Consider the following 12,450-nt stretch of genomic DNA (forward strand, 5'->3'; position numbering starts at 1 on the left):
GATCGAAATCGAAATGAAAATTCAAAATCAAAATTCTCTATATTTAATCCCGTCACTCCATACTGTCCACTCCCGGAGCGCAGGAGGAGGAGAGGACAGCAGGGCGCGATCCTGCATGGAATAAAGCATCTGTCCAACATGTGTTCAATAACATAATATTTTTATGAACACTGTATGACAAGAGTTCACTGCTTGGCAGCAACATTGCTGGCGCTCACTCTGCTGTTTCTCGGTTTAGTGATCCAGCCCGCGGACTGCCGAACAAAACTACTTTCGGGCTCCACCTTCACCCGCACAAGGGTCTCCACTGTCAACCTCCCGTGAAAATTTCGCTTTTTTGCCTTTCTCCGTCCTTCCTCCATTGTTTTCCGAGAAAAGACCATAATACTCTGCGGTCTGAGTCTGTTTTATATGGAGTGCGCATTCCCAATGAGGTCGTTCTGCATTGGGACCATCTTATGGTTAAAAAAAGGGCCCGTGTACAGGGCGGGATACGTGAAAGGCGATTCAGCTGCGCCACTTGTAGGCACTCTGTGGATTATAAAGCAAAGATTGTGCTTACAGGTTGTGCGTTGCGTACGCAGGGTTTTATAAGTCTGAATATTTTTTGGCGCACGCAAAACTTGGCTTTTGGGCGTACGTACACTTTTAGTAACGATCCCACGCACAGTTTTATAAATGAGACCCCAGACCCACACACCCACACACACAGACACACACTTTTGTCCAAAACAAACAAACTGACTGATGTTTTTCCACCATTACACTCATCATGCCTCAGATTTATTAGCGTGTCAACATTTAATGCTGCCAAAGGGTTTCATGAAAGTGTCAACAAGTGTGTCTGTTGTCCATCGCACCATACAGACAACAGCACGTCATACTAAATATTTAGCTTTGGTAATTTTAAATAGATTCCATAAAGCAAAAGTGTTTGTAAACCAGAGTGCTGTTAGGGAACAGGATTTGTTGACAGGTGAGGTAGCGACGTTTAAACACTGGTCTTTGTCCCGCTACATTTTGAAATACGCTCCCGCAGTATTTTACAGGCGTTATTAGTGGCAGTGAGCATAAAAGTGACCGTAGGGTTCTCACTAGTCTAGCTGTATCCACAAAGACCAGAGACCACCAGGCAGTTAAGACAATATTTGTGATCAAATTTCTTCTGAATAGATCCATTAAAACAGCAGGAAACTTGACAACTAGTTGGGACTAAGCCTGTGAACTACTTATGCTGGCTCTGAACCCGAAGAGGAAGCCCAGACCTGCAGAGCGGGTTAGAGAGGCCAAGCCCCGTTGGTAAAACGTGTTATTTGTGTCGTTACTGACCCACATACAGACAGCCGTCAGACTCCTGCCAGCCCAGTCCATTAAGTTGAAGAGGAGGAAACATGACACCGGGATGAAGTATGTTCCTGAAGAGGGACCAAAACAAACAAGCTGTTGTTAGCAGCAACAACAAAAACAAAAACAACAACCCTGCTGAGGTCTTTGCTTGTAAGAAAACATAGATCAAGTACCCATCCTCTGTGGGCCTGAAAGGTGAAGCTGAAAAGTTTGTAGCTTTCTCCTCCATGGAGGACGGCAGCTGTGTTTGGGTTCACTGCCGTTACTTTATTCCAGTGGTATCCAATCAAATCATCCTTAGAAACATCTCAAGCTACTTTTTTGCTGTGACTCCGGGTCGTGTGAATCCAAACTGACAACTGTGCCGCAAAAGCTCCAAACTTTTCAGAGCTACACTGCAAGCCTAAAGGGATAAGGTGTATGTGCTTAAAGGTTTAAAACTCTCACATTTATATATAAATCCATGTATACAGAATTTTCAATTTACACTAAATAGATCTGCAAAGACAGCAAAACTAAGTCTAAGTCTAAAAAATACCAAAAAAGACAAAGAGTCCAGTTTTACTGTTGAATTAAAAGCCTTCCAACACATTTGTGCCTCACAGATTTCATCTTTGCCTGTTGGAGACCAGGGTTAGCTGAGCACATCGCCGGTTGTTATTTTGGGTGTTTTTATGCCTGCGCAAATATGGCCGCAATCTGCGCTTGTTGGGCTGATGGTGGCCAGCCAACCCTAACTGGAGACAGTTTTCCCCTTTTAACCATAAATAGGAAAAATGATGTGTTTTTTTATTTTGGATTGTGTTGCAACTTTTCTAATTCTCACCCCACAAAACACTTCATCTTACTGTGTGAGGTTAGGGGCTAAATATCTTCCATCTTCTTTTTGGGAAACAAAAATATTCTCAAACAAGCTGCGGGAATCATGTTTTAACAGGGTCCTCCCTCCCAGATGACAGATTATCAGAGTTACTGTAGCAGTGTAGCTTTGTACAGATGTTGGAGGCTGGAAATGGAGACTCACCCCAGGCGTCTCCTTCTTGCGCTACTGTGGACCTGACCTCGACTGTTACGGCTGGGAATGTTCCGATGGTGACGGTGAAGATGAAGCACACTGACAGAGCCATCACCCAGATCTGATCACAGAGCACAAGTCAAACTTAATCAATATTTTGTAACCAGGAGCTGATTATCTCTAACTGCTGACGGGATGTTGAATGACAGATTTAACATCTACTATTACTACTAAATGGTAAAAATGTCAGCTTCTATAAGTGCGTATATTTATATATAACAGACTGTTGGGCTGCTGACAAATCTATGATGCATTTTGATCCCTTTGTATTCATATGTTACAATGTGAGAAAGTTATTTCACCTGTTTGAAGATGTTTACCACAGACACGCTGGGTTTGGCCTCGTCCTCCACCAGACTCACCACCGGCCGCTTTTCTGCTGGACTCTCTGAGAGACAAACAAACAGCTGTCTATCATTATTGTTGCTCAAGAGGCACATGGCCCATCCTTCCCACATCTGAGTGAGTGTACACACGAGATTTCAATTGTTATATAACATACGATTCCCATTACATCACTCACACACTAGTAACTAACACTACAGGATCACAGTGGTCAGTCGAATTATCTTTGGTTGATTCTAACTTCTTATGATAGTGTTATATTTTTTCCAGACGTCCTGCTATATTTCTGCACAGACAATGTTAGCAGACTCGCAGTTGGAGCCCTTTTGAGATTTGGATGGACATGAAACTCTCTGGGTTGAATCACCTGTGCAACAGATGTGCAACTGTGTTATAAAATGTCTGGTTTCTCTTCTGCCTGAAACGTAACAAACAGAAGTACAATCCCCAAGATTTCTATTAAAAAAACCTCCCATCACAGAGCTTGCTAACTGCAATCGTTGTTCAATCAATGTACATCTTCAACTTATGAATAATTATTCATTTTTGGAAATAGGAACCAGAATATCTGAGCAGTGAGCAATGTATGTACCTTTTTTGAGCAAGTCCATCTTGTTCTCCTCATCAGCAGAGGGTCTGGATCTATTACTCTCCATATAGTACTGGAAAAACTCCTGTTGACAAAACAAACAAACAAAATCCATAATGAGCCAATTCCACTGAGCTGGCAGAGCAAACATAAAGAATACAGAGAGGACACCATGTTCCTTGAGATGCTGTACATTCACACTGGCAGTGTTTTCTACCCCCTCACACACTCTGGACTGATATAAAAAAATGACATCATACATCATCTTTCTAAAAGTCCTTATCTTAAAGCACTCAGCACTTATCTCAAGTTTACAAACTGCTTTCCATAAAATGTTGCCCCAACATGAGGACACGTGTGAAAGTGGTTTTAAACAAACATCCTCATGACAGAAAACACTTGAAAGAATTTCACTCTTTAAGAATAATGTTTAGTTCAGAGAATATGAGGTCTTACCATCCTAGGCAGAGTGAGGTAGGACAATATGGCCAACAGAATGACAACGCAGGCTGTGATGAAGTAACCAAAAGCGCTGTCCTGCAGGGCTGATCCACCTAGAGAGACACACACAATCATTGGTATCAAGAGCATTGATTTCACACATTTAACTGTTGTTCTTGTGGCTCACAGTAAACTCCAACTGCTGGATTATATCATTTCACTAGGGCTGAAAATCATGATTTTTTTGACTATCAATCAACAAATCATTCTTGATTAATCAATTTATTGATTTGTTTATAACAAGGTTGTCAAAAGTATCAATACTTTGATACTTTTTCAATGCCGCCATATTCAAAATAATACGATACTATTCAATGATATCAAAAGCTTTCAACCCAAGGCAATCAGCTGATAATCAATCAATAGTAATCACATTTGGGGAGTAATAGATTATATGTAACAGAGTTACGTAATAAGCATCCATTACATTTACATTTTACAATTTTAAAATACATCAGTTTTTGTTTAAAAATACAGGTTTGATTCTTAAAATCTTTCCATTTTTCTGTTTTCATTTTCTTTTCAAAAGTTACATTATTCTGTTGTCTTAAGAATATACTCGCATCAGTACTTCTTGATATTATTTTCCTCTTTTCTTAATTTACATATTTGGTGTGAGGTAATCAAAAAGTAACTTAAAGTTACATTACTTTATTATTGTGATACTTGGATAAGGTTCAACAGGTAATAAGATTACATTTTTAAAGTAATCCTCTCAACCCTGATAGAATAATGTTATTATTATTACAAATGTGTAGGTCTATGTTCAGTACTTTTTCTGTACCAGCACCATGTGCAGCTTCATTAAAGAAAGTTAAAAAAATATTATTTATTATTAATTTATTTTGTGTTCCTACAAAACCCACTCAGTATTTAAGACCTGTCAAAAGACATTTTAAGGCCTAAAATTCAGATGATTGGATTTTAGACTTTTTAAGACCCACCATCTGCTCAATCCATACAGACTGTACGGTGAACACAGGATGCATTTCTTATGAAAAGATCATCCTGTACCAATACAAACATGAACACAGTAATACTCCTGTACTAGCAGCACGCTGAAGAACTTTATGATTATATGTGTGTGTATTTCTGTGTGATGTCTCTGCATAGCTTCTACAGGGACCATAACGTTGAAGTCAATGACTCAGTAAACCATTAGTCCATCACAGGGACTAAGAAAGTGAGATTTGTCCAATTTGATGCAGCCTGCTGTAGTTAAAAGCCAAGAAAACTGATTAATTACATGTTAGATGTGATCGAACTGCATAACCATGTCTGAGTTATGTCCTCTAGAGAACATCTGACAGGAACAATCCCGCGTGCCAAAAGGAACTTCTAAGCAACTAATTCTGTTTTCATAATAATGTCAAGAAGGTCAAATTCTAAGAGCAGCCAGCATACGTTATTGTTAATCATTAAACATTTGGCTGACCTTTTACCAAAACAAAATTTATCACTGAACACATTTAATATTGAACAAATATTTGTGTGAGTCTTTCAAACTTTCACTTTTCACGTATTAGCTACACAGTCACTATTTTCTTAGCAGTTCAAATTACAAATTGTGCAAGTCACATATTTTAGAAATGGCACCGTAGTAGACAGGAAATGTGCTGTATTTTGTTTGTCTAGCACCAGTGCTACCTCCTAAAAAGTGTTCAGCACTGGTAGGGGTGCTGTCTGGTAGTTCTCTCCACCACCTGAGCATCAATTCATTCTTTTAATCTCATTGTACATGTGTATAGTGACCATAAAAGCATTCTATTCTATTCTAATGATAGAAGAGGCGAACTAGTGCTTTGTGTGTGAGACATACTGGCCAGTGCGCAGATCATGGAGAAAGCAGCGAAGGTTCCAGCCAGCCCCTGTCCACTCATGATGGGTGTGGTGTAGGAGGCAGGCAGAATCCCTGCAAGCCCGAACAGACTGCCCTGAAGAATCGCCCCGAACGCTGGGGAGGGACACAGAAAAACAGGACAGGGATGTTTAAGAATTTGTACCCTTTAAAGAGTCACTGTGACACAGAACAAACACATTGCCCCCACAGCAACAGTAAAAGAGGCCCCTCGCTGTCGGAAACAAGGAGAGATGACACCCTTTCTAAAAGCGACATGGTGCAACGTAACCTTTAGCTGCAGAAAAACCCTAACATGCGTCCACTAAGAGGAATGAGCAGACGTCGATATCAAAGCTTCAAGGTCACTGCGTCCTCCTCTCTAAATCAAACACGATGGGCTGTTCTTCATGAGGACCTGGGGGTCAGGGCTGGCCCAGCAGGGATAAAGAGGGGGTGAGCTTATCCCCGCTGCTGAGTGAATCATTGTAAATAAACAACCCTGTGAGATTACACACTCTGTTCTGAAGCTCAGTGTGGTATGAGAAAGTGGAGGATTTTTCCCAACACAGTGGATGCAGATGATGTTGATCAAAGACGGAGAAAACACATAGAAATAATCATTTGGATGATTTTAACATTAAAATTATATAATGGGAAATCCCTTTAAGTATATAAGTAGTAATGCAGTCTAATACAACAGCCCTGCAGTACCTTCATTAAGGTTATAATCATGTTCAATGATTATAACCTTGATTCAATTTTATAGTTATTTTGGAGGCTTTAGATGGTGTTGCTGTGGAACTGTATTGTGGTATACTGAGAGGCGTTTCTAATATTTAGTCTACCATCATTGATATAAATGGGGTCTAAGGTCAAGCTGCTGAGATCCACAGTTTCTGAGGAACAGAGTAAATAAATTAAACATCTCTAAAAGCTGTAACAAAACGAAACATTATGACCTATATGAAAGTAGCATTGGTTACAGGTCTATTGTATGAAAACAAACACTTAAACAATCACTTTTTCTTGGCCTGCCCAACGTTTCTACCTTGAAAGGCATTTTTTCCTTGAATCACCACACACTTCTAAGATTTGTTCAGCGATTAGGGCTGCACAATTAATCAATATAATCAAAAATCACAATATGGCAAAATTCAATATAATAATAAAGCACTGCAGTGCTGCATGGAAAGGCCCTGGCCTGCAAATCTTTTTTTTTCAGAGAAAATGAGAATTGTGACTAATATCGCAATATTTCTCAAAACAATCGCACTACCTAACTACTTTCATAGTAAATGAGTACAGATGAGATGCAGCAGTACTTTGTAAAAAAATTACAGCTTCTTCATTTGCATATTGCACCTGGCTTTATTGTGATTTCCATAATATCTCGATTAATTGTGCAGCCCTACTCATATTTGAGCTGAGTTAACTGCTCCTAGCAACCACTACCACAGCTTCTGTGTCAACTGAAAATGACTAACTATAAAAACAGTGTCAGGCTTAATGAATTAAACATATGGCAATTCAGTTTGACTCTCAGGCTAAATTTCCCCTGGCACACCAAAAGTCTAATGCTCACTGTGTCTAGTAGACTCGTTTAGATTGATGGTTAGTGTCTCTGCTACTCGGTGTGTCTTCTGTTTTGTTAGGTTTCCCTTTTTATTTTGTTCCATTACTTAATTTTGTTCTGACTAACCTGATCAGTTTGATATAGGTTTGAGCTTTCTTTTTGAGTAGGCAAAGATACCTTATCTGCAGCGACTGCTGAAGTATCGCACAATCAGTTATCGTTAGTTTAAAAACTCACAGTTGATGCAGATAATTTTGATCATAGTGAGGGTGAAGAAGGGCAGTGGGGCCACGTCCACCTTCACTAACACGGCCGTCAACAGGAAGACCACGAAGATGACTGCCAGGCTGCCAGAGATCCGCAGCTTCTGAGGAATCCTGAGTCACACACAGCAAAGAGAAATTAAATTTAAACTACTACATATGATGTCTGTTTCTACGCAACCAACCCAAACCACCTCAAGAACATTAGCCACAGTCAGTTTGTCAGCAGGAGAAAGACAAGATACCTGTTTAAATCTGACACGAGAAAGAAGAGAGGGAAATATGGAACAGTGGATTATGACTCATTGTTGAAAACAAATTTTAAAAAAAATTATGGTAATGACATTATGACAAGAGGGTCAAGTTGAGGCCTTTCCAACAGAAAGCGGGAAATAAGAGTGCGTTGGGTCAATTCACAATGAGCAGCGCTTTGTTTATTAGAAAAGGAAACCGTGTCTTTTGGAGAGAAAAACAGGATGAAAATAGACAAAAAAGGTCATCAGAAATAAAGAGTATATTGAGGAAGCGTGGGACAGCGGGAGAAAAAGAACAGAGGCAAAGTTTGGAAGAGACGCAGAGAGAGGTAAAGACTAAGATGGTGGGGGAAGTAAAGAACATAAATAGCATTCTTGGGTGTGTTTGTGCAGGGGGAGAGTTGGCCGTGGTCGGGGTCCACCCAAGATCTCTCTCAATCCAACTCTGATTAAAGCAAACATACTGGAGGCACACCGACATAGATTCACAGAACAGGATCATGTTACCTTTAGTGGTATGGGGTGACATGGGGGTACTAGTAAGCAGGAGGGTAGGCAGAGAAAGTTGGAAAGTAAAGGTGCAGAATTAAGTTCCTTCTCTGAATGTAACGTCTTGTTTTACCATTTCTATCTGTAATAAATAAACTCAAATTTCACTTTGTGAACTTACTGTGTTCTCTCCAAATTACTCATGAAAACAATATATGTATTTTGCCCTTTAGGCTATAACTCACTGTTTGGTGTTGGTGGGGAAGTGTACATGGCAGACAAGAGACTGAAAGTTACATAAGTATATGTCAGTACGGAGCAGCGTGGATACCTCTGGTGTATGAAGGAGTTGAGGCAGGTGAAAATGAGCAGAGGTACCATGGCGCAGAGCGTCATTACGTTGTTAAACTTCGACTCCAGCACAGTGCGAGTGTCCCCGCCCGCACTGGACGTCTCATTTGTCGTCTGATTGGAGAAGAGGTCAGTGGGTGGGTCCTTCAGCCTGCTTGTGAAATACTAAGAAAAGGATGGAGGAATGCACATTTTTTTTTACAATGGTTATTAGCTCTTGCACATCAACAGTAAATAAATTCATATTCACAACTTTGTGTCATATGAATAAATCCTTACAAAAAGAGGTGAAAGGTCGCTTGGATGAAACCTTATAAACGCTTTTCAGTTTTAAATGGTGCACAAATTAAACACACATTTAAGTTAAAAATACAAAAATGGCTCAATCTATGAATATATAGTGATGCTATAAATTTCTATAAATGGAACAGTGCATTAAAATGAAAATGCATTTCAAGCTAGCCTAAGAAAGCTTTTGTATTTCTAGATTGTGGCCACATACTCAAAGTATTACCATATTTCTGGTTCATGTCTTTAGAGCGCATCTTATCTACACATCAAAGTGCTTTCCAACTTTTGTCAAAACAAATAAGCACTATACGGTATTTGAGCTTCAACCGAAATCCCCCCTAAGGGTGCATCCAAATCAACTCCCCCAGGATAATGAAATTTAAATTCCACATTTTAAGAAGTTAACCCCTTAAAGCTCAAAAAGAATGGCTCGGGATTAAAGAGGCTGAACGACTGACGTGGAAATCCACCGGGCCTGAGTAAGGTCAGCCATCCTGAGTGAAACCAGGTGCTTGTGGAAGGAATGGTAAACAAACAAAATTGTTTTCTCTAAGTTAGGTGACCTTTCTCTCAGTGGAGCCCAACCTTTTAATTAAGTAGTCACTAACCACGAGGCCACCAACAGGGCTCTTCCTTTGACCTCCATCTGTCTGTTGTTCCAATGGGTTAACTACATTTGGCTGCAAATATTCTCACATTCAGACGGATACAATTGTCCTAAAATGTTGCTTAACTTACCATCGTTGCCGTCATGAAGAAATTCCACGGTAAGAGGGTTCCCAGGCCCAGGATGAAGAAAATGATCCACACTGCATTGTATCTGGGAAAGAGGCAAAAGGAAGTTCACATGAAACGACATCAATGAAGTCATTCAACTTCATATATCAACAATTTATTCAATGGATCTCATCCAAATCTCATATTCTGCACATAATAGATTTAAAGAGCTTCTCTTACTTGTCCCGAGGTGCGTTGATGGCCGTCATGGTTCTCGTCAAACTGCCAGAGGCACGTGCTCAGTCAGGGTTTTAATCAGGGTGGCAACCAGGTCTGAAATACACAGATAACAACATGTGTCAAACATGGAAAACATTTAGTGTGCCAGCACACATATACACACACACAGCAGCAGCAGCCTGCGTATGTCTCTCCTTTCTATATTTATTATATTTCTATATTTTTTATGGGCTCATTCATTTAAGGGCAGCAATTGAATGATGGGCTGCATAATGTAATGTGAACAGAAAAAAATACAACTAACCAATTCAGTTAAAACTGTCAGGTTCAGTTTAAAGTTAGCTCCAAACTCAGCACCAGCGATAGAAACAGACTAATAAATCACCTTCCTGATTTTTTTTGTATTCTGAACATGTCTTAGTCATTACAGAGGAAGACCGACCAGCCACAAGAACAATGAGTGGTTAAAACATTGAAGCTCAACAAAGTGGCAAAGACATTTTGCCACTTTCTGGTGAAGTTGCATTACAGTTGTGAAACACATGCCCCACTTCACAAAGTACAGAATTTCTTTTAAATGTAAAAAACATGAGATTTTCTGCCCCTGTTAATCTTTAAAAAAAACCTTAACTAAACTTACTTATAGCTGAGTTCAATCAGGGACAAAGGACTCCTCTTTTCTCTGGTCAGATGCACAACTAGAGCAAAGGCCGAACGAGCTCTGCATGCTTCATTTTATACCATACAGAGGTTTAGGAGGTTGACACCCCACTGTCGGCCGCCCATTGGACCTGCCCCTCTTTACATCTCAGTGTCCATCCCTCCCTCTTCTCTTTATCTCAAACTCCCCTTTCTCCTCGACCCTTCCTACACATTTTTACATTTACATTCCAAACATGTGTGACGATCTTTGGCACGGAGACGTCAACTCCTAGATATCTATCATTTCAAGTAAACAGTAAATAGTGAGAAAGACAGATCCTTCCCTTGACAAGAGAATAACAATCACGTAAGTCTGAAGTGCTCAGAAAAGAAGCAAATGTAACAGCTAGAGAAGAGAACATGAAGGATTGCTTTTTTTTTTGTCTTTACATTCCCATCTGTTCCACTGTCCTATTTTTCGATCTATGCACCCATACCTTCTTAATTTCTCCCTCCATTTCCTCCCATGCTTCCTACTGCCTACTAATTTCTCACCTCATTTCATCCACTGTTCCTCCTTAGCACCTCTATCATTATTATTTTCATGTCTGTAGCTCCCTTGGCCTTTCTTGTGCATCTCATATTGACCTTTTATTACCTCCCATCAATTTTTTTATTTCGTTCTGTTCTCAGCGCCACTCTTAACTTATGTAACACCATTAATACCCTCTCTCCCTTCTTCTCCTAGAGTCTTTTCCCCAGGATCAGATGGGACACATGTGCTCAGATAGCTGTGTGACACCTTCTCCAAACAGTAACTTTTCTCCCAAGACGCTTCCTCCATAAAAAAAAACACAAAGCAATTTGGCATCAAATCAAACTAAACAACACAAGGCCAAGTTTAGGTTGTCTCAGTAAATACAAGAAACATGACAGCTCTAAATAAAATGTACTGATCAACTCCCCGAGCCGTCCATTGTAAGAGGCTGATAAAAAAAGGTACGTGGTGGAGTTTTCCACCACTTTGTTTTCATAAAATAAATAAAAACAGGCGCTAACAGGGCTAACATAAGCGGCAACCAACAGGCCAGTTGCTAGACTGTTTGCTACAACTGTTTTAAGGAGGCCCGGAGAATTTAAACCGTACTTACAATGGTAAAAAAAAAAACTTGTATAAAAAAATTATTTTTGGAAGTTCAGAACCAAATCGCTATTCTTGCGTGAATCATTCCTCATTTCCCCCCACCCCTAATCCACAGGAGGCGCCAATAAAAGCATCAATGCGTCAGCAGAAGAAGACTGCTCGCAAGTACATAACGCAGTTTGCACGCTCTGAACTTTTATGGAAAAATTGGCTTTGCAATGTTTTATGAGGAAGTAAATGTATGAAACATGTTTGTTAGACCTCAAGAATACCCACACGACCCATTTTGGTTCCTGAATGCAATGCAACAGCGTGTTGGTTTCCTGTATTGTGTGTGTTGTAAGCTAGCGAGGCGGGGGTTGAGCAACTGGTGCGGAGTGCTGAAGGGAGCGAATGAGAAAAAGACGATGAGAGAAGAAAAGAGATTTTACAGTCTAAATTGAGTTTACTGTGCCAGCAACACTAACACTCCCATGGTGCTCAGGGAGTCAGCTAATAGGGTTGCTAGCTGCACGGTTGGTTAAGATAATTGACATGCTTCGTGCACATGCTCCTGTGGATGTCCGCCATTATGTTAGCAGCCAGTCACAGTCATGCTTTAGGGTATTTATGAAAAACAAAAAGTACATTCAAGATTTTTGTCACACAAGAAAGTTAAAAGGACATAAACTGTTGCTTATTCATTATGTACTTTCATTGAGGTAAAACTATGGATATACTATTAAACAATTCTCTTATTGCTACGTTGTGTGCAATAAGTGTTTGTTGCCAATATACAGTGGGTACGGA

At 40.0% G+C, this 12,450-nt stretch overlaps 1 protein-coding gene across 2 annotated transcripts in view; it reads right to left on the reverse strand.

Annotated features, from left to right (window-relative positions):
• Nucleotides 1–12,450, reverse strand: part of slc29a1a (solute carrier family 29 member 1a) — a gene marked incomplete in the record, with an annotated part of 39,787 nt that overhangs the window by 5,262 nt on the left and 22,075 nt on the right. Inside the window, 10 exon segments of one of the 2 annotated variants that reach the window (XM_035663380.1) lie at nucleotides 2,372–2,483; nucleotides 2,725–2,810; nucleotides 3,360–3,441; nucleotides 3,813–3,910; nucleotides 5,677–5,811; nucleotides 7,508–7,647; nucleotides 8,608–8,792; nucleotides 9,657–9,738; nucleotides 9,876–9,968; nucleotides 10,516–10,645. In XM_035663380.1, coding sequence (XP_035519273.1) covers nucleotides 2,372–2,483; nucleotides 2,725–2,810; nucleotides 3,360–3,441; nucleotides 3,813–3,910; nucleotides 5,677–5,811; nucleotides 7,508–7,647; nucleotides 8,608–8,792; nucleotides 9,657–9,738; nucleotides 9,876–9,904 — 949 coding nt within the window. 2 annotated transcript variants of the gene reach the window in all.

This window comes from Morone saxatilis, unplaced genomic scaffold, assembly GCF_004916995.1.
Source record: "Morone saxatilis isolate NCDOM2014 unplaced genomic scaffold, NCSU_SB_2.0 Contig19, whole genome shotgun sequence".
NCBI classification, from domain to species: domain Eukaryota; kingdom Metazoa; phylum Chordata; class Actinopteri; family Moronidae; genus Morone; species Morone saxatilis.